The sequence below is a fragment of the Rhinolophus ferrumequinum genome, chromosome 3 (genome assembly GCF_004115265.2).
Source record: "Rhinolophus ferrumequinum isolate MPI-CBG mRhiFer1 chromosome 3, mRhiFer1_v1.p, whole genome shotgun sequence".
In the NCBI taxonomy this organism is placed as follows: domain Eukaryota; kingdom Metazoa; phylum Chordata; class Mammalia; order Chiroptera; family Rhinolophidae; genus Rhinolophus; species Rhinolophus ferrumequinum.
The window spans coordinates 8,436,164-8,458,862 of NC_046286.1; the positions used below are offsets into that span (position 1 = coordinate 8,436,164).

General features: G+C 38.4%; 1 protein-coding gene across 1 annotated transcript in view; it reads right to left on the minus strand.

Moving 5' to 3' along the window:
• BTBD9 (BTB domain containing 9) overlaps positions 1-22,699 on the minus strand; it is a 383,611-nt gene that overhangs the window by 308,937 nt on the left and 51,975 nt on the right. The window contains exons 5-6 of the mRNA XM_033103686.1: positions 17,287-17,506; positions 14,168-14,287 (exon numbers count right to left, since the gene is read on the minus strand). Coding sequence (XP_032959577.1) covers positions 14,168-14,287; positions 17,287-17,506 — 340 coding nt within the window. The remainder of the gene's footprint in view (positions 1-14,167; positions 14,288-17,286; positions 17,507-22,699) is intronic.

Sequence of the window (22,699 nt, forward strand, 5' to 3'; positions counted from 1 at the left end):
GATTCGGTTCTAAGCCCTCTTTTCTTCTCCTTCTATGCTCTACTACATTCTATCTCTTTTGAATCTAATCAACTCCCCTGGCTTCAAATACCATCCTCTAATCGAACCCAGACCTCCTTTTTCTGCTCCAAGACTGTATATGCAATAACACTCCTCAGAAGTCTCACAAGCTAAAGAACACACCTGAAAGCCAGACATTTTTCTCTAACTCCACTGTCACCATCCATATACAACCAACCACCATACCACTCCTGAACTACAAAGCAAAGGCCTCCCAACTGGTCTCCCTGCTGCCACTCCCACCCACCTCAAGCTATTCCCCACAAAGGAGACAGGTCTTTACAAATTTTAAGTCAGATCACGCCACATCTGTGCCTACCACCCTCCCCAGGGATTGCACTTCTGGTCAGCCACCAGCTCTTCAGTGTGGTCCTTCCCGTCCTGAACAACCTGGTCTTTACCGACCTCTCCCTTCCACCTCCCACCACCCTCCAGCCACAATGATTTCATTTCCTTAAACAAGCCAAGTCCTTTCCTTCTTCCAGGCTTTCCGACCTGTCTCTGCTCCAAATGCTTTCACTCCTACTCATCACTTAGGTTTCTACTTAAACATCACTTCCCTAAAAATTCTCCCCTGACTTGCCCAGTTGAAACTACCGGTGCCAAAAAAACGTACACATTTTAACAGATGTTATCTATGTATTAGTTTTCGAAGTTGAATTGAATTACGGTAGCAATGTGTAGTATGACGTTCGCTCGAAAGATGGCATTAATCAAATGAATGCTAGCATGATTCATTGTATAATTTTAATATAGTTTTTTCCTTTCTTACAATACCCTCTGTATATTCTTTTGTTACACTACTAATGCTCACTTGTATTTTTCTTTCTTTGTATTTATCATAGCTTATAATTCTTCTTTTACATGTAATTATTTTATTCAATCTCTGACTCGCCTACTAAGCTGTAAACTCCACAAGGGCAGGGCTGTGTGTTTAAAGCTCTCCACTGTAGCTCCAGTTCCTGGCACAGTCCTGTCATGTAGCAAGCACCTGTTAAGTACTTGTTGACTACATGAAGGAAAAAGACTTTATTTCATTTGGGGAGATCAAGGAAGATTCCCTGAAGAAAATGGCACATCACCTTGCCAAATAAATAGACATGATTTCAGTCGTAGAGATGAAAGACCATTTCAGAAAGAGGAAATTGTTTGAGACCAAATGTTTGGTACCAGTTACAGATTTTGTAATCCAAAATCCAAACAATCCTGGCACCAAGTATAAAATTAAAATCTCACTATATAAAAGCAAAGCAGATGAAACAGCAAACAGTGTCACTATGCATTTCTTAAGTAATAATTCTACAACTCGCTCAAACTGGCTCCCTCACAACTTCTGTCTGCCAACGTCAGCCCACTTCCCAGCCACCTAGGTTCCAAACTCGAAAGCTCTATTTAACTCAATTTCTTTTTTTCCCCCCTCCATATTCAATTAGTCACCAAGCTGGACTGGTTTTTCCTTTGAAATGTCTTTCTCATCTATTCTCGTTCTCCATTTTAAGCAAAGACATCTTAATTCAAGCCCCTTCACATATGGAATTGCTGCAACCTGCTCCTATATCAGTTTCTGAACCCTGGCTCTCCTGACATTTAGTCTGGATGATCCTTTGTCGTGGAGTCTGTCCTGTACATTGTAGGGTGTTTAGCAGCGTCCTTGGCTTCTACTCACTAGATGCCAGGAGCACTGTGCCCCTCCATTGTGAATGCCAAAAATGTTTCCAGACACTGCCTAGGAGACAAAATCCCGCCCCCGCCCCCCCCACACACACATTAAGAACCACTTTCCTAGAAGACCTCATGGTAAACGCCCTCTAAAATTATCCAGTCAAAATTCAACCCATCCTTTCAGGCCAACTCAAATTTCATCTTTTCTATGAAAATATGGATGCTTATAAGTAAGCTGATATACAGTTACCTTTACAAATAATACAAAATTTGCACAATAAAACAAATGAGAGATCATGACTTGCTTACCAGCCTGACAAAAGATTAAAAATGAGAATGCCCACTGTTGATAAGGATGTGGGGAAATAAGTTCTATCATATGATGCTGGTGGAAATAAACTGGTACAATGCTTTTGCATGGCATTAATCAATGTTTCACATTTTAAGATGATCATATCCTTTGACTCTCGTTATGTGAAGAAAGAATCAGGAAAGTGTGCAAAGACTACACTGATCTATAACAGCAAAACTGGAAGCATCCTAAAAGTTCCTTAGTAGGAACTAGTTAGGTAAACACCAGAACATTAGAATATTATGCTATTGCTAAAAAGGATAAAGCAGATATATATGTACTAACATGGAACAACCACCACATGAATATAAACATATATGTGCAAGGTTTCAATATAGTACGTGCTATATAATACCATTTTTGTAAATAACATGTTTATGTATGGCTACACACAGAAAGACTGGATGACTATATGTCAAAATATTAACAAAATTTCTGCAGTCAAATCATATTTTCAATGTATTAGATGAATTGTTAAATCTTCTTTAAAAATCTCTTGGAAAAGTCCAATTTATGAATCTATGCTTTAAATTTTTCAGTTTAGTTAAAGCAAGCTTATATATTTATTTACCACCTCCATTTCTGGCAAATATCTTGAGTTGGGATATTCTGTTCTGAGCCATATTTTTGCCCTAGAGAAATCAATGGTAAAAAGGAAGTTTACAGAGAAAAATATATTTTTGTGCATGACAGCTTACCGGTGTGATGCATTCATGAATCATACTGAAAATATGTCCCTTGAAATCAAAGAAAACAATATGTTTATATAAAGAATGTGCCCCAAAGTTCCCCAATAAAGAAAAGTGTTTAATCAAAATATTTGTTGACAGCTGGTTAGTGCCGATTCTAAAGTAGAAAAGAAAATCAGTGTCATTGTAGTCTTTTGTTTTGTGTACAAGAGCTGAATATGCAAATTAGCCCCAAATGGAGACTCATTATCTGTTTTACACTTCAAGTGTGATTTTAAGCACTGTAGGTATATATACACACACACATCCAGAATACACATATATCTCAACAAACCATGCACATCATCTGTTCAGAACTGAGAAACGCATGCATGCTTCTACAACATTCAACGGAAGGCAGATGGTAGGCACTGATCAACAGAAGTAAAATAAAATCCTTCTAAATCCTACTCCCGCTAACATTCCTTCTAATTTTTTTTCTTTAGAAAAATATCAAGCAGTTCTTCACTACTGTTGATTTACAACTTCAAAATTACAATAGGCAATCCAAAAGGAGGATTTCAAAGAAGGCAAAATGTCTGTTGCACAGATTCTCTTTCACAGTCTCAGGCAGGAGATAACACTAACTTTGAAACTCATATCATACTGTAGTTTTATCAGTATCTAATGTATAAATTAGCTCTTTCTATAACTGAAGGTTTAGCTTTCAAAATACATAATTACTGATCATTTTAGTCTGTATCACATTTCTTTTGCAGAGTGAAATGAACTAAAACAGCTGTTACATCCTAATAGCTTCATAATGTGCCTAGAATTCCTACGAATATTAGAAATTAAGCCTACAGCTTCCTATCAGACAGGACATATTCGTGTGTATATGACCCACATTATTTGGCAGAACAATTATTAACTTAGGAAATTATCATTTGCAACATAATGAAGTAAGGCTGCTAAAGGAAATATTACAGCCCTTAAATGAGGTCAAAGCCGCGGTCCATAGTGATCATCAGCCCCCCACCTCTCCTCGCATCAGCAGAGCACTCAGGGCCGAAGGCGGTCCAAGTGTTGAGGCTACCACCATTCCTTGCAGAGATCGAGCCCTCTATTTTCATACCAGGAGATGAATTTTTAGAAGGTGAACCGCGTCTGGCACTCTGCCCAGAACTGCTGGCAGCCGACAAGCAATCTGGTTTCACTTCTGGTCCACTCTCCCCTGAGCTAACCTTGTATCCACAGAAGGAACCCTGATCTAGGGAACTTGTACTGTTTATATGATCACTGAGAAAGCTCTGATGATTTTATTAACCATGGGACTTGTACGCACAGTTCTCTTTAAGCATATTTTCTGTGGAAATAAAGATTATAAAATCTTCTTGTTTTCTGGTATCTCTAACATTGGGGGTGGGGGGAGGAAATAACAGTGTTAAAGGGATTTTTCCAGTAAAAATTATTATTATCCAGCTACCTGCATTCAGAGAAGTTAGAGGACTAAAAAAGGTTGACTAAGCTATCTGATGAGCAACTAGTATGAAAAAAAAAAAAGTGAGGTCCAGGAACCACAAAACAATTAGAGAGGCATACAAGATATATTATATAATTAATGGCTAAATTGGGTGATTCAAGCTATAAATGCTATAAAAGGTCACAGCAATCACTGCTCAGCAGTGTGGGGTACAATTTAAATACACATGGGTCTAGCTCTCCACTAAGAGAGTTTTAATTACTTAACCAATATCTTCTTTAGGTTACCATTTCCAAAGTAAACAGGATTAGAAAATGATGATATAATTCACACATAAATGTGCATCCAAGGGTTTGGGTTGTTTTTGACCTCCAAGATCTAGCTGTCCTTCTCTCTTCTCCATCTTCCAAAAAGCAAAGTAGATGAAGCATTATTCCACTAATGTCATTTTCTTATTCACTCCAGAAGCCATGCTGAAGGTCCTGAAAAGTCTTCCCCACCACTTCCATTAATTCCCAGATTCCTGTCCCCAGTTCCATAGCTAACCTTTGTCTCTGTTCCCTAGGCTGGAGGCCCCGGCTCATAAGAGGGAGCCCAAGGTCCCAGATGGCTCGGCATTCTATTCCTTCTTGCTTTCTACTTGACAGACCCACAATCCCATGCCAATAGTACCTGGATTACTGGTTCAGGATTTCCTAAGTTCCATAAGTAAGTGTTGGGAGAGCCGCAGTGTCAAAACAGATTCCAAAAGGCGATCTCCAATAGGAAAACTGATACACGAATGTTAATTTCCTTATATGAAGCATGTATCCAACAATGAAATGCCCACAAAAATGTGTTATTTTTCTAAGTAAAAGACACACTGACTCAAATCCTGGATCCGAACTAGGGACTTTTTCTTCACTTCTTGAGAATTTTTACTATTCTCTGAATATTATTTGTGAAAAGTAACACAATGTACAGTTCTTCACAGGAAGTCTTCTCATCTTGTTGAAAGAAGTTTAAATAAAAAACATAACTTTAACTAATACCAAGTCCCAGATACCAGAAACAGTTATAGCAGGTCACATAAAGGGAGGAGTGAGTCAGGTACAGTCTCCAAGCTTAGAGACACACTAGGTAGGAGGTATGAGTAGGTGGATGGTAAGTCGATGAGTCTGACTAGTGAGACAAAACAGGGCATTTTTAATAAGAACCAAGGATGAGCTAGAGAAGCAGGAAGACCCATTCATGGAGAGCTTTGAGTGAAGAGTTTGGCTCTGGCCATGTCCAGGGCCAGTTCAGGAAGTGTCCTGCATACACAGCACGCCCTTTCTTATTTTGCCTGCTCAGGACTGATTCTTTGGTCCTTTAAGGCTCACTTCAAACCCTCTCTTCTGTAGGATCCCCCGTAACTATGCTCCTGCACACCACACACACACACACACACACCCTTTTATCATTGCACCATCATATTTTACTTTAACAATCTTTAAAAGGTTGCCATGCCTATTATATCATAAAATTCTTGAGGGCAACAATTGTGTATTGTTCATTGTTTTATGCCTGGCACCTAAACTAAGTGCCTGTAATATAGCAGGTATTCAACAAATGTTTGTTGAATGAATGTCTAAATGAATAAATCCTTTACATAATTGAGTAATTGAGGAAAGGCAAAGTATGAGAAAAAGGATGTTTGATGATCAACTAGGGAGGTGCTGTCTGAATTTAATCCTGGGCCTAAGTGCTTGGCAAGCAACTATTAGCACCACCAAATATAGTTCTTGCCCTTCAAGGATAAAAAAGGGACAATGGTTTTCTGTGGTAATAACACCTCATGCAATGGGATTATTAAAAGACACCAATTTATATTCTAAAATTATAAAATAAAATATAAAGCAAAAATATAAAGCATGTTCTAATTCTTATACTACACACAAAAGAATCTCAACATGTAATTATCCTTTAAACAAAATAAAACCAAAAAACCCTGGATCCAACTGAATAATTTAAGCACAAACAGCCATGTCTCAAAGTTCTTACTGAATATAAAACACAGTGGACTGGGCGGGGGGTGGGGGCGCTAATAAGAGGATTCTAGGTGAAAATAATAAATAGAAAACTCCTCAACTTAAAAAGAAAAGCAATTCAAGATGTGAAGAAAAATTCTATAATATCTGAAATTTGTTTCTGAACACAGCTGAAGCAAAACAAATCAGAAGTTAAGAACCTTAGGTTCACTGTAATAATAAAATCTATAATGACCTTATGGGGAACTAAGGGGCAGAAAAATTCAAAGCTCTGTTGGCACACTGACAAAACAGACCGAGATAAAGGATTGCTACACATCCTCTGGAGCATTTTAAGAGCGAAGCCCTTCCCAGTTGTTTATCCGTACCCTCCTCTGCACCAGTAACCCTGTTGTCCGGGTGCCATCCGGCCACCGTCTGGTCACCAGACGGTGGCCACACCAGGCCCGCTCTCTCAGCGTTCCTGGAAACAGCTCCTGCCAAAGAGGCAACCAGAGCCTCGTCAGGGCTCCATGTCTCCTCCTGCTCTAAAGCAGAGCTATTTCTTTTCCTTGTATCCTGCAGAGGCAATATAAGATGGGATGTTAACTGTGCATGCAGACAGACCTGCAAATTTAGTTTCTCTGAGGCTCAATTTCCTCCTCTGTAAAAACAAGACAGTTAGTGGTATTTCTCTCACAGAGCTATCGTGAGAATCATGTAAGCGAACGACATGTGTCTGGCCCATACAGATGCTCAACAAACAGTAGCCTGTTCCCTTCATGTGTCTTGCCTGAGGTCCTATAACCCTTTCTCTTTTCCTCATTGCTCCTCTCTTTTGCTTTCTGACTCCTTATAAATATTTAATGGATCTATCTCCTTTGAGTTACTCTTCTGTTTATTTCAAAATTCCAAAGGAAGAGTTTTTAAAAAGTTATTTGTATGAAACCGAGTAACTGTCCTCCAGAAGCGCACGTGTCTGCCGTACTTTGCAGATGACACGTCATGAGCTGGCAAGCACCTGAATGTACATCTATGGACTCTGGGCATAATTAACGCTCCACATGAGCAGAAGAGCTTAAATAGCACAAATAGTTTCACATGTTATTTCACAAATCACAGACTTCAGAACGACTTATATTTAAATATGGTTTTATAAAAGAAGCAATTTCAACCTTCCTTTTTTTTTTTTTTGGGCCCCTAGTAAAATTGTAATGATATAGTGACACCATGTGGCTACATTTTGCTTTGCATTCTTAGAAAAAAATCTTCCTCTATGCAGGATTGCTCTATCTATGCTCGTTCACTTATGGTATCGAAGTTGTAGGTAGAGGCACAATTCAAACTAGGTATAAACTTAAATGACTATTTTTAAAAATTCAAATGATTCCTTTTTGATTTACATCTAAATAAGGCTTTTCTTGAATTCTGAAGACGTCAATCGTGTCAAGGAAGTGAATGCTCGGCGTAATTCTAGCTATGGTGCTCAAGCGCCCTGGCGGACCACCGCCTAGTGTAAAAGTGCCTGTCTTTACAAGTAAATACATACACCAGTGTCTGGTTATGGGGGTGGAGGGAACAAAAGAGAAAAGAGCAAACACACATGCTTTTGTACAATGCTAACATGGTAGGAAAAGCATGCTGCCATAAATAGCAATGTTTATTTTCTCATTCGTTTTATGTCTTGCAGATTTACAGCACTGTGTAGGAACTATAATCTAATGAAGATGGGTTAAAAAAATTATGCTGCATCTAAGGTTGGCAAGGATTGGGGGGCACTTGGAATGTATGGTAGCAATAAAAGAGATGAAGGTGCTCTCTACCAAAAAACAGCACAGTTTTAGTACTCATCTAATGAGGCTTCCTATAGTCGACCAGATCCTCCGGAAGAACATGAAATGTACACCAAAGGAAGCATAAATATCTAAAACAATGGCTAGACAATATCATTCCTTTCATCTCAGCTAAAAACAATCACCTCTCTCTCGGGGCTCCCTGACCCCCTATTTAAAATAACCATCCTCCTCCCCTTGACCCTTGTCACTATCACAGTACCATCTTCCCAACACTTATCATTGCCTGATGTGTACTTACTCTTTGTTTACACCTGTTTCTCCCAAATTCCCTAAGAGCAGAAACTCTGGCAGTCTTCCGTGCAGAGGCCTCTGAATCAAGTATAATGCACAGCACAAAGTAGGAGCTTATTTGTGGAATGAGTGAGTGGTGAATAAATCAACAGATGAGTAAGTGAAGAAAAATACACTTCCTTAGCTGGGGACGCATACCTATATTAGAACCTAAGGTAGAGCCATTCTCATGAGGTGTTTATCATCATTTATGGCCTCTAACGTGACCACTGAGACCGGAAGACAGGGGGCAGATGCTCTGTAACACCCTTTCTTTTTTTCCATGACACACTGGCTATATTATAACTTCTCACTCTAAGAAAAGAAGAAAAAAGAAGGAAGAGTAACTACCATAATTAAAACACTTTGAGTCAAATTTTGACTCAAAATTTCTTTGAGTCAAAGAAATCAATGGAACAGAGTACATGCTAGAATTCAGCACGTGATAAATATGGCCATTCACATTAGTGGGGTAAGGAACGAAGATTAAATAAAAGGTCTTGGGCAGCCAGTTGGCTCAGTGGTTAGAGTGCAGTGCTCATAACACCAAGATCGCCAGTTCGATTCTCACATGGACCAGTGAGCTGCGCCCTCCACACCTAGACTGAAAACAATGACTTGACCTGGAGCTGAGCTGCGCCCTCCACAACTGGATTGAAAACAATAAAATAAATAAATAAATGGTCTTAGTTGAATGACTATCCCTGCCTGAAAATATACACAAAAAATATTCTGGCTGGATTATTTAGATATGAAAATCATAAGTAGTAGGAAAAAACTTATAAAAATATAACATTCTTTAATGTTAGAGTGAAGAACACCTTTCTAAACATGATACCAGACCACCAGAAATAAAAAGGCTGATGGATTTGACATTTTTTAAAAAGTGAAATTCTGTTTGGCAAAAAGCACTAATAAAACATAAAAAACTAATAACAAATTGCACAATACATGACAGGCAAGACATACACATAAATACATCTACTACCGTGTTTTCCCGAAAATAAGACCTAACCAGAAAATAAGCCCTAGCATGATTTTTCAGGATGACATCCCCTGAACATAAGCCCTAAAGTGTATTTTGGAGCAAAAATTAATATAAGACCTGGTCTTATTTTCGGGGAAACACAGTATATGTTTATATGTACACATATATGACATTACATATATAAAATCAATGTATATATATATCAATATACCAATATAAAGTTCTCACAAGCCAAAAACACCGGATGGCTCGGTTGGTTGGGGTGCGCCCTCTCAACCACAAGGTTGTCAGTTCGACTCCCGCAAGGGATGGTGGGCTGCGCCTCCTACAACTAACAACGGGCGACTGGACTTGAAGCTGAGCTGTGCCCGCCACAACTAAGAGTGAAAGAACAACAACTTGACTGGATGGAGCTGATGGGTCCTGGATAAAACACACTGTTCCCCAATAAAAAATCCTGGAAATACACACTGTTCCCCAATAAAGTCCTGTTCCCCTTCCCTAATTAAAAAAAAAATCTTTAAAAAATAAATAAAATATGCACATTATAATTTTATAATAAAAACATCACAAAAAAGACATTTCTATTTTGATAATGAAAAACAAAAGGAAAGAAAGAAAGAAGAAGCCCAGTTTTGTGTTAACTTGAGTTTATCCCTCCTACACCATGTTCTAAACTGTCAAGTAGCGCGGTTCTCAACACCCTTTCTGGGCTTGTCTTCAGAAAACTCTGCTCCACCTGACTCTCCTCTAATATCTCTAACAGCCCCTGCAGTCAGCATGTCTGCCACCTACTCTTTGCTTCCCTCTCTCAATAGGTATATCTCTTCACTTGGAGAACTTTGCTTTGAGACTCAACTCCCAGGTTTTACACCAAGATCACTTTTGTAATGCCAGCTACCAGCCACATACAGGCTCTGAAATCTACCTCTGCCCTTCACACCCATGTTTTCAAGTCTTCTCATATTTCAGAAACATTATATGGCTGCCAAATTACAGCACCACGTTGAGAAACATCCAGAAAAAAATATTTTAAAAACCCCAGGGCACTCAATATCTGTCCCTCCTTATTAGTGTTTTCTTGTTCAGTCCTTGTCTCCACCACCTAAGAGCTGCGGAAAGGCTTGATGAGAGCTTACTAGATAGCCTAGAAGACAATGTGAAGGTTAGAGAATTTATGGGTAAAGCAGAAATTGCCTTTTTCTGAGAAAGAGAAAGCTGATAAGACAACATGGTTCTGAGTGCATATGAAACATTGTGCCAAAATTGACAAGTGGTTTTTCTTCATCCCCAGTTGAGGGTTGGAGAGATTATTAGTCTAAGCTTTTGGCTACACAGAGCAGTCCCCTCTTAACCCACAATGCATTCCTGAAAATGACCCAGAAAGACAGAGCAGATCACTTCCATCCATTCACTATTACGGTTCAAACGATCACTCTGGCTTTGCAGTCTGACGACATCCCTATTGCCACTAGATAATGTCTACTACTTTGGTGAGGAGAAATGCTGACTGAATTACATTCCACAAGATATATGAATGGAAATTTTTATGTTGTTTACCACAATAAAAAATGCTTTACCAAAACCAAAATATCGGAAAACTGCTGGAAACATACAAATGGGCAGGTTATTTAGATAGAGACCCAATTAACGCATGTTTTGGATTGCTATACATAGACTGGCAATGTGGAAACACACGGAAAAGACTAGGCTTCCGAGGTAAGGAACCATTTCCTCATAGTGAAAGCCACCGTGGCCAAAGAGGGTGGCAGGGATGAATCTCTTTCTCCCAAGGTCAAATATCAGTTGAGAATCTCAGAAATTAGAAAAAAAAATAATTAAGAAAAAATTAATAAGAACAGAAAACAAATAAAAACAACCTATTTACTGGGCCTACTTTGGGCCAGGCACTGTGCTCAGTACTTGTACGTGTGCTACGCTGTCTAACCCTCCACTGCAGACCCATGAAGGGGGGTGTTATTCCTGTTTTTTACTGGAATAGAAATGAGGGCTCAGAGAGGCACAGCTTTACTAAGATCACAATGCCAGTATTAGATGAAACTGATATTTGAGAAGAGCTCTATCTAAGCCCCTAACCCATGGTTTTTCTACTACACGATGCTGATTTTCGTGTAGTCCAGCCTTGACTCAGACAGAGGGCTGGGTAATCTCACACTCCCCAATTCACAGAGTACCTCTTCTTTAGTGAATATATCTGATGTAATCTTTCGTCAATACATGACATTCACATCCTTTGGGATGAACCCTAAAATTCAGTTTTCTTAAGAAGAAAACCAGAAAGTAACCTTTGCAAACAGTACAAAACAACTTCCCACTCCAGAGAGTTTTTCAGCATTGATAAACATTTTAGCAAATACATGGATAAAAAGTACTAATGGATATATGTACGTATTAATGTTGCATCAATCTCTCTTCATTACCCAATTAGTGCTTTAACCCCACGAAACCTGCAGTACCGTTTACAGAGTACCTACTGCGTATAAAGTCATAGCCTGAGTGCTATGCAAGAATACTGGAAGACTAGAATCCATATTCTTTGCTACCAAGAGCTTGTAATTTTATTATCAGAGGCAAGACAAACACGAGAAGGACACTGAAGAACAAAGGTGACATACAAATGTGCAAATTAACTAACATAATACAAACTGAACACTTATGTGCTAAGGAAATAAAAAATATGTATGTGCCAGTGAAGTTCCTGGAAGAAGTGTATTTAAAACATTGTTTAGGTAGTCAATTAAATGATCGTGAAGATAAGAAACACCAAGTATAAGACACTCTTGGATAATCAATAGGGACTTATTCTTAAGTTCATTTTAAATACTACCAAAATTCCGACCTATTACGAAATAACAAGAAAAAATCCCCAAACAAACAAAAGGTAGAGCTTACAAAGGAATGTAGTAATTAATATAACACATTAAAGTGGTTATAAATTTTTTAAAACTTTTTACTAATATGAATACCGAGACTCCTTCTTTTTTCCCTCATTATCATTATCTCTACCACCACCTTTTCTCAGTTTTTCTTGACCAGAGTTGGAGTGGGCTATAGCAAGACAAAAACTAGCACCATGAACACCGCCAGGCTCTGCAATATATAAAAGCTACACCCACAAAGGCAAGGCCACACGGGAGAGACGAAATAAGGAAAAGGGAGTATAAACAAAGCCTATTGCTTAATAAGGGGAAGTATGTTTTCTAAAAGCCAGAGACCATAACTGAGGGCATATGTTTCCCTCCCACAACGGCGGTTTTAAGGTGGGTAAAGCACATACATAGACTCTGTCATGGCTGGTATTACACTCACAATGATTTGTTCCGGGAGTCACGCTCCTATTGTATCACATTAAATACAAACACACGGTCCTCTGGTCCACATCAGACGCTTTGGTTGTTATATTGTTTATTTTTTAATCCAATACCACAGTAATAAACGGAGTCGATGCAGACTCAATCACCTCCTCCACGCCAGGGCCTTCTGTCACCATCAGAGTATCCCTAGGCAGCTCTGAGGTACAGAATCTTCACTCAATTTCTGGTCCCTCTCATTTTAATCCATTCAAAACTCCTCTGATAAAAGAGCAACCGCCAGACCTGAGACACTTTAGTCCCCTTTGGGGAAATGAAATTGATTTTCTTCATTTTCACACACGAGGATCCCTGGGTAACAATATTATATCTGGTCATACCCATAATAAAAAAATGTAGACAACATTCTTTACTGTACCAGAGGCTGAAAGGTTTTGTGGAGTTCTTGTGGTGGAAATCAGAATTCAGCCTGATGATGACAGATCATAAGTTTAAAAAGTATAAGGGTGTCTTCTGACCAAGAGCAGAAGTGCTGCGGGGCACCCCACCTGCTCCAGATCAGCCACAGTGGGAGGTCAGTCAAGGTGACAGGTGAGCGTGAGGAGGGGACTGGGTAAGGGGGCATTTCCACATTCCCCGTGAACACTGTCTCTTCCTGCCACACCTAAATAAATGAATCAATCAATTTCTGCCTTAGATCCTTTGACTCTGAGGTAAAGAATATCTGAGGGCAATTTCCAAGGGGAAAATTACAACAGAAATAAACACAACAGAATTGAGGGGGCGGGGCCTTAACCACCTTTCCCAACTCCCAAATTCGTTATAGGTTTTGCAGAATTTCAGAAAGAAATTTAGGCTTATACCTAAAGGAAGAATATGAAATATTAGCTTATCAATACTTTATAAAAACAAACTAACTTGGGGCTGCAATACATAACAACAATGAAAGCTAAGGTGGTCTGACTGAGACAGGGTGAGAACCTTGAGCCCCACCAGCTCCGCCTCCCTTGCCCCAAACCAACCCCACTAGGAACACTTGCTCTGTCAAATTCAACTGATAGCCACTGGCCTAGGAAAAGAGCATACATATTCAGAACATGCACGCTGGCTTCCAATAGTCTTCTCCTGGCCAGAAGGTTGCCAGGGAAGCCTCCAGAAATACCTTTTGTGGCTTCTGTGGGAAGAACGCACCCTCTAACAGTAACACTGCTTTTAAGGTACAGCAGGCGGCTGAAAAAGCATTTCTACTTCTCGGTGTTCCCCATCCCTTCGTACTCCTTTACGTGTCTACTACATATATATGGTACAAAACACTTTGGATAAATAGCTCCATAGTATACTCTAAATATTAGGATGATTAATTTTCTATAGTTTCGCTAAGTTTTTAGTTGGGATGCATTTGGTAGCTGATACTCTGAAAAACTTCTTCCATGAGACAGAAAAATGTAGTCTGTTTCTCAAAGTCCAAATCTCCTTAAATAAATCAGTTAATAGCCATAAGAACTAACCTGCAGACACGGGCTGGGAAATACAACTTTTGCCAAGAACGACACAGATACTGTGAATGATCAATCACTCTGATCCAATCGAGTTCATCCATCGACACTTCAATGAAGTATGAATAAGACCTATCAATCAAAAGGAAAAAAGTACATATTAAAGTAACAATACAAAATTATACTTTAATAAAATGTTAAAAGGTACAAAAAAATACACTATTCAGGAATTACATTTTCTGCCTAACAATCAAATTCGGAAATAATGATATCCGTATAGACCCCTGTATTGTAGCGTTCCCCACAATGTACTGACATTCTCTCTCAGCAGGTCTGTTTGCCTTGTTAGATCACAAGCTGCTTAAGAACAGAGACCATGCCATACAAATCTTCATCCATCCGGGGTCTAACACGGTGTTTAGCACATATCACGTATGCAAGACATTTGTTCCTTTTCCAACAGGGCCAGGATGCCTTGCTCATACCGTATGAGCAGACTAGTAAAGCCATGACAAAGAGAGGACAGAACAAGACAGGTGTGTGTGCTTTCTCCCTCTCCCTTCCCTGGCCTAGGAGCTCAGCGCCCCGCTCTCAGGAGGAAAGTCACCTCCAGTGGTTCCCCACAGAGGCCAGCTTATCTCCCACGCCCTCACAGTCTCCTTTCACTCTCATACATACATTCAGCCTGCAGAAAAATAAATGACATGGGTGAAGAGATAATACATGTTTCTTTTGGGTACAACTTAAAATTTACCAGTTAATGATCTGGCAGTAATGAAAATGGCCTATCATCCTCCCCTAGTCAGCTACCCTGGACCATTACATGCTGGTCCCATACTGAACAAATCTATATTCCCCTGTCAAAAGCCAAATTTAAATTTGAGATGCAGTTATTACTTGTACTGTAATATCAACAGGAACAATCTCAGAAGATTTAGATGGCCATAAATGTCAGCCTGCAACCAACAGTTGTGACCAGAAAAGGTCAGCTTATTTTGTGTCATCCCCTCATTTTCTGCTGTCCTCTTACTCCCATTCATTTTATCGCTCAGTCTCAAACTGGTTATAACCTTTTATTGAACCTCTCTGGGTTATCAGTAATGCAGGATATAATTTTACAATACATGTCAGAATCTTTTTGGCTTAAGATTCTGAATTTTTCACCTTTGCTTAGAATGGTTAACAACTTCTGTGAGAAAAGAACTGCTATGTGGTAAACCTAAGTCCCCTGTGAATGTAATGCACATACTAAAACAAAATGGCCTATAAATATTTAAATCATGGAAATGATGATAACTACTTTCAGTTTCAAACATACTAACCTTTTCTTTTATTATTTTTTTTTACTAATTTCATTATTAAATGAGTTAATATATGTAAAGATTTTAGAACAGTGCACACCACATAAAAGTGCTACATGGGTACTATTATTATAGTAGTAGTATTAATCAAACTCTTAGAAATGATATGTGAATTAACTCCATTTTGCCAACTAAACATCACATTACGTCCAACAAGATATGTATCAGAAAATATATTCTTAATAAAAAAGAAACCGACAGAGAGAACCTGGGGACCTCAAAACCTGTGCACAGGAAATGCTGTCTCCTACTTCAGACTTGGCTCAAATGGTCTAAACGGCCAGAGTCTAAAAGGCACAAATTGGTAGCCACGATATTGCCACGCAGATATGAAATTTGGGGAATATAATCAATAATGTAAAGATTTTGTAGGATGTCAGATGGGCACTTGTCTAATTAGGGAGCCCACTTCATGGACAGTGTAGATGCCTGATCATTGCACTGTACACCTGAAGCTGAAGATGAATAATACTGAATGTCAACTATAATTATATATATGTACTTTTATGTACATATATGTACATAAAAGTACATATATTATGTATATGTATATATATATATAGTCACGGAATGTAAAGTACAGCACAGGGAATAGAGTCAATGGTATAGTAACAGCTATATACGATGTCAGAGGGGTAGTAGATTGGGGGAGGAGGTTATTACTTTGTGAGGGGTGTAATGTGAGGGGTGTAAATGTCTGACTATTACATTGTTTTGTACACCTGAAACTATTAAAAATAAATAAAAGGCCAGAGTGGTAGCCAGGGTGCTAACAAGAGAAATGAACTAACTTGGAAGATTTGCAGGGTGTCATCACCAACACCATTAAGCAATTCATGCCCTGACTCAAAGAGGTGTAAGTAGATCCTAGGAGACAATACATCAGTTTCTAGATACGTAGGGTTTAGGTTAATGATAAGCAGCCATGAGAGAGTTCAGTGCTTGGTCATCCAGTCCGCGCTGGTACTTCGGCTATCATTGCCGAACCTCAGAAACTACAATGAGTGAAAGCATCAGAATGGCTAGAAAGAAGGCAGAATCTTGAAGCTACTGTAAAAGTAAACGGAACCCACCAAATTTTTTAAACAAATTTCTTTTGTTTTGAGGATATTTATCCACACACTAAAAAACATATTTTTCTTCATCCATAAAATAAAATGCATTTTAAAAGTTGTTGCAATATCCAAAAGTAAGGAATCAAGTCAATAAATAACGGGAACCCATAAGGTAGAATACCAGACATCAATCAAAAGTAACATTATAGAGGAATATTTTTTAAAGGGTAGAATATTCACAACGCATTAATTTACAAGTGAAGTTAGTTTTTTACACATCTAACTTTTATTTTGTAAAGCTATGTGTGGTTTTACAGGTTTCCGTTTTTGCGCACGTGCGTGTGTGTGTGTGTCTGTGTGAACGACATACTATGCATAACAAAAAACACCAGTTAGATATATATAAAGATTATTAACAGGTGGTGAGATTACTAGCCCTTTTTGTTTCTTTGTGCTTTTCTATATTTTCTACATTTTCCACAATAAACACATACTCATTACTTTTATAAGCAGAAAAAGCAAAAAAACCAAAAAGTTGTTTTTGTAAAAGAATATACCCTTTAACTCTTCCCCCAGAGCTAAACTTCAAGAGAAACACCCAAGTGATCACAAAGAAATACACCATCACATCTGTAAAACCAAAGCGGACCACAAAGTCAGGCCAGCTCAGTCAGACACAGTGCCGGTTTCTGTCCGAATCACGCTAATGACTCACCGGCTATCCCGGTCCCACAGGAGGATCCGAATGTGATTGATAATGGACGGCTGACCCAGCTTAATCTCGATGCCAGAACGGCAGTCATCATCAATTGGATGCCGAGAAAATCCATGATCCAGATCATAATTTTGAGTATCACCATCTAGTAAGGCAGATTTCAGCTCCCCTTTTACAACCTGGGCTCCATACTTCATAGTTGCAATGTTTTCTTCTGGTACTACAGTTAAAAAAAATAGAAAAAGCAAGGTTAATGGTTACTTATTATTCTATATTTTGAGGAAAAAGATAAAATTCTAGCATTCTAGTTGATTCTAGTAGGAGCACTTAATTTAAAAATGGCAAAGACAATTCTATGGAGATAGAAGAGATAAAATCGCCAAGGGGAGTAAGATACCACCCACAGTTTAAATTTAACGACACCGTCACTGACACAAAGTGCTTAGGACTAATGTTATTAAGAAAAAGTTGGTAATACTAGAAAAAACATGTACTAGCACAAACAAATCAGTTCTGCTGAGTTCCTACTATGAGTAGCTTTAATTTAATACCTACTGGACAAAAACAGCATGTAAGATGACCTACACCTGCCATCTGGACGGAGCACATCTGGCAAAGCAGACATGTCAGACATTTGATAAAACAACAGAGAAAGAAAGGTCCAATACAGCAGAGCTGCTGGTCATACATGGATGTGCTAAATCAATTAAGCCAGCCAAAAACAAAACTACGTTTAAAGATACATTTTTACTTCACTTGAGTATTTTTAAAAATGAAAATTCAGACAGTCTGTCATCAAAATCAGTATTATGGTTATAATTAAATATCCTCCATTCTCCAACAGATTTATTAAGGCCAATTATCACTGAGACTCTAAAACCCTCTATGCAAATTTTGCTTCACAGATCTGGAACCTACCCTCCATGTACTAACATTCTAAAATCAACACTCTCCATGGAGAGACCAGAGACGGCACAAAATAGATGCGAAGGGCCTGCGCTTCAAGAAGCTTAAACAGTGGCTCCACCTTTATCAAGTACATCACTCTGGGGAAGTTACCTTCTCTGAACTGAAATTTCTCAGCAGGACAATATCTATCCTCCAGGTGTTTTGTTTGTTTCTTTGTTTTGTTTTAAGAATTAAATGAGAGGATGTTTGCAAAGCACACAGTAAGCTCTAAAAAAAGACTGCCATTATTATTATTTTAAAAAGCACACTATAATAAGAGAACTAAGCAAGTTTACATACTATAAATAAATACTGAATTCTCACAGTATGTATATATCTGGGCTACCTGATTTGAACAAGGGAAAGTATGAGCTATAATTAGGCTCTTAGGGAAATCGGGTACATAATTCATCATTGCAGATTTCTTCGAAAATGTGGGTTTAAAAAAAAATTTCAAATGAAAACAGGTAAGAGAATGGCTCCAGAAGACAACAATAAATGCAACCGAAATGCAGTTGGGCTGGATTTTATTAACTTGCAAAAGACTAAGGCAACTCAGAAGCAAACAAAACCAAACCTAGTCATACTCAACTCCTTACCACCAGAAGCTTAAGTGCCACAGATTTATAACTTCCTAAGTTCTACTAGCTCACGGTAGTCATACGTATCCTTCCTGTTTATTTTTCATTTATTTAACAAACATTATTAATTCCTTTGACCTACTCCTCACAAAAATCCTTTGAATGTAATATTACTACTACTATGTCCATTTCGCAGATGGGAAGTGTGGGCAGAGAAAGATCAGATGGACTTTCTTGCCCACCAGCAAGTATCAGAGCTGCAATTAGAACCCAGGCAGCCTGCCTCCATGGGCCCTACTCTGCCACCTACCTCATGAACGGTTTCGTTGGAAAGAACATACGTCCTCTTCTTTCTAACCACTTCCCTCTAAGGTGATTTAAGACCCAGAGGAAAGAAGCAGATAGTTTGATACAGTTAAAAAAAAAAAAAAAAGTTGGTTTTCAAATGAGAAAACCTAAGTTTGAGACTCAGGCCTCTTAGTCTCTCTGAATTTGCTTTCTCATCGAAACTTTAAACTTTGTCCAACACACCCACAGAATGACGGTAAAGATTATACTACAAATAATATATGCTGAAGTACTGTGTAAGTATAAAGCATTCTATGAGCCAGAAAACATTTACTGTGGACTCATTTTGTACCAGGTACCGCGTGAGGCATTGGGACCACCTCAGTGAACTAGACAGCTGGGCCCTGCCCTCCTGCTGCCTCCAAACTAGACATAAAACATTTTATAAAGCTAGCAAACAAACACAAGCTTCAAATTTGTGCTTTTCAGCTATCAGTGCTGGAATGAACCCCTTATTACTAGTATAAGATGTGGGGGTCCAAAGCCTGCTGCTGCTGACCACTGGACCCATCTCCTCCAATCTGACACCACCAGTCAAGGCCAAGACTAAAAAGGGAGAACTGAGCTTTCCGATTTAGAAACTGCCAGGACCCTTTGATTTTCTGTAACCATAAACTTCTTCAACCTCTAAAATTTATCAAGCTAGGAATAACATACTTGACACAAGAGTTTCAAGTGACTGTAACTAAAAGTCTGAAATGGAAATGAAATTCTAACACAAGTCTAAGTCATCTTTTGATATTTATTTCAAGAGCACTTGAGAACTTTTCTGACTGTTCTTGATAAAGATTCCCTGAAAGCATCTTTCACTTCAAAATGGGGAACATCTATACAAGTGGAAATTCTCTCATGGTAACTATAATCTGAGTACCTCACAGGATAAAAATATAAGTCCAAGTAAGGGCAAATTCTATAGTTAAATGATGAATTTAAGACAAAAAGTGATCATGAGAAAATTCAAGTCATAATAAAATAATTCAAACCATAAATATTCTTAGTGCTTATATTTGTCTATCAGTAGAGAAAATAGCGCTCAAAAAAATGTAGGGTGGCAGGGATTAAACAATAATAGTTTTCTTTACCTTTGTCATTTTTGATGCATTTTCTAAACATTAAGTGAAAAAAATTAAGCTTTGAAGTTCCACAGCTAAGCAGAACCAAGCCAATTATTAGAAAGAAAAACTAAGGAGAAATGGAGCAGTGCCTGCCCCTGGCTACACAATGCCGAAATCTGAGTGGTGCTGGGTTAATGATCTTGTGTTTTTCTTCAATTGTTTTGTTATTAATCATTCTTTATTGACCTGTCTTATACCTAGGCTGAGACGTTGTTTACCCAATGGGTTGTTTGGATTCACACTTCTCTCTCTGCCCTCTGCAATCTCTTTCCCCAGTTCTGTCCCTTCAATCATCTTCTACTCCCTAACCTGACTTCCCTGAAGAATGAATGGATCCTCCCTTCCAACACGTGTGGCATTACATAAGACTTTCTCGACAACTCCTGTCTTACCTGAACGTGCTTGCCATCTCCACTCTCGGCAGGCCTCCTTTCCATACTGCACAGTACTGGTACTCAAACACACCACGAAACAGAGATGACAGAACATAACCCACGCTGGAGACTATCAAAGAACACCAGCCTTGGGAGTCAGCTCAGCACTATGGTTCCAGCTTGGGCATCAATTTCACTCAATAACTTTAGGCAAGTTACTGGTAAAGATTAAAGAATGAAAACATATAAGAGCTGAAACGGGCCTTCATCCTATTTATTTAAAGGGAAAACAATTCCTCAGCGGCCTTCTCTACGCTGGTCACTGCGCTGGACTCAGCCCTCTAGGAGCTGGCACCTCATGGACACAAGAACGCATTTCAGATACTAACTCCCGCCACAGAGGAATACTCAGCAGCGGTTACTTGTGAGCCCCCCAGTTTACAGAAGAAGATACTGTAAACGATAGCTGGGAAGATACAGTAGTAATAGAAGTCAAAGAGTTTTAAAAGTATTAAAGGCTCGTTGTTATTGTCTTTATGTGATAAGTGAGAGAAATTTTAAATTCTAGTTTAGAAGCAAGGGATGGATTCATTCATCCATTTACTGTATTTTGAGAAGTCTAGATTCAGGCACTGTAAGACATAATTACAGTCCTCAAGAAGCTCAGCCGAGGCCAAAAACAAAGCAACAATTAATATCACAGTGGCAAACTTCCTTGGTCTGGGCTGTTAACTATGGGAATAAGTACATGTTGCCATGCACCTACAGCACAGATTTACACACACACACACACACACACATTAACCAATAACTTAACTAAGCAGTCCTATGAACAGACTGACTTTCACTCAATAAGGAAATCTTGAGGATGGAAGCTGTCATACAAACCCTGCTAAAAAGCATGAAGAAACAAGAAATTGCTGATCTGTTTTCCAAAGTCTAAAACCTGAAATAAGCAAAACAAAGTATAACTCAGCCTGAATAGAATAAGCACTAACTTTCAACGCAGAAATAAATATCTCTACAGCTAAGACAAAACTAAACATTAAGAGAATGGCCTGAGCACAAGTTGTTCAAATACCCTAAGGAAACAAAAATAATATCATTAAAAGGTAATTCTCTTTTCCCAGGTTTATAGACAAATGCTCATCATCACATATGTACAAAGCTAGTCTAAACCACCTTCCCAGAAAGACTAACCTTAACTGGTAAGATAAAAGGTTAGATCCGTTGGATCCTTGTTTTCCTTATGGGGAAAATCGCTGTAATTTGGTTTAAAAGCATCAGGGCATGCAAGTCTAAGAATTAAACCTTCCAGTAACCAAAATTAATGAACTCAAAGAAAAAGAATTAGAAGAATGACACTAATCCCTAGTCCTAAAATAAGAACCTCTCTACATTTCATGAAAAGTCCCCAAAGACAAAGAACTGGCATCCAGGAAAGAACAAAGAAACAAACAAATTTGCTCAATAATTTCAAAATAAGCAGAACTACCTTTCCAGATCATCAGTACAAGAGCAGTTCTGAAATTTTAGACCCTTTTTTCCCCTAACGGTAAAGAAATTTTATGAAATAAATAATGATATAAATGTTTGGATAACATTTACTTAGAAAATAACCTATTCTTTAGGATCTGCTGGTAAAATGATATCGTGTTTCCCCGAAAATAAGACCTAGCCGGACAATCAGCTCTAATGCGTGTTTTGGAGCAAAATTAATATAAGACCTGGTATTATATTATTATATTATATAGACCGGGTCTTGTAGTAAAATAAAGACCAGGTCTTATATTAATTTTGCTCCAAAACACGCATTAGAGCTGATTGTCCGGCTAGGTCTTATTTTCGGGGAAACACGGTATGCTTCCTCAGTATTTATATTATGGTTTTACTATTCTTTTAATTAAAAAATCAGAAAAATGTCCTGCTATTTCATCATTTCTCAATTTTAGAAGTTAAATAAAAGATTCCCAAACATTTGTATAATCTCTTCTTTGAGCTCCCACTGTATTATTTCAAAATGAAGAACATTTATTTATGAGCAATA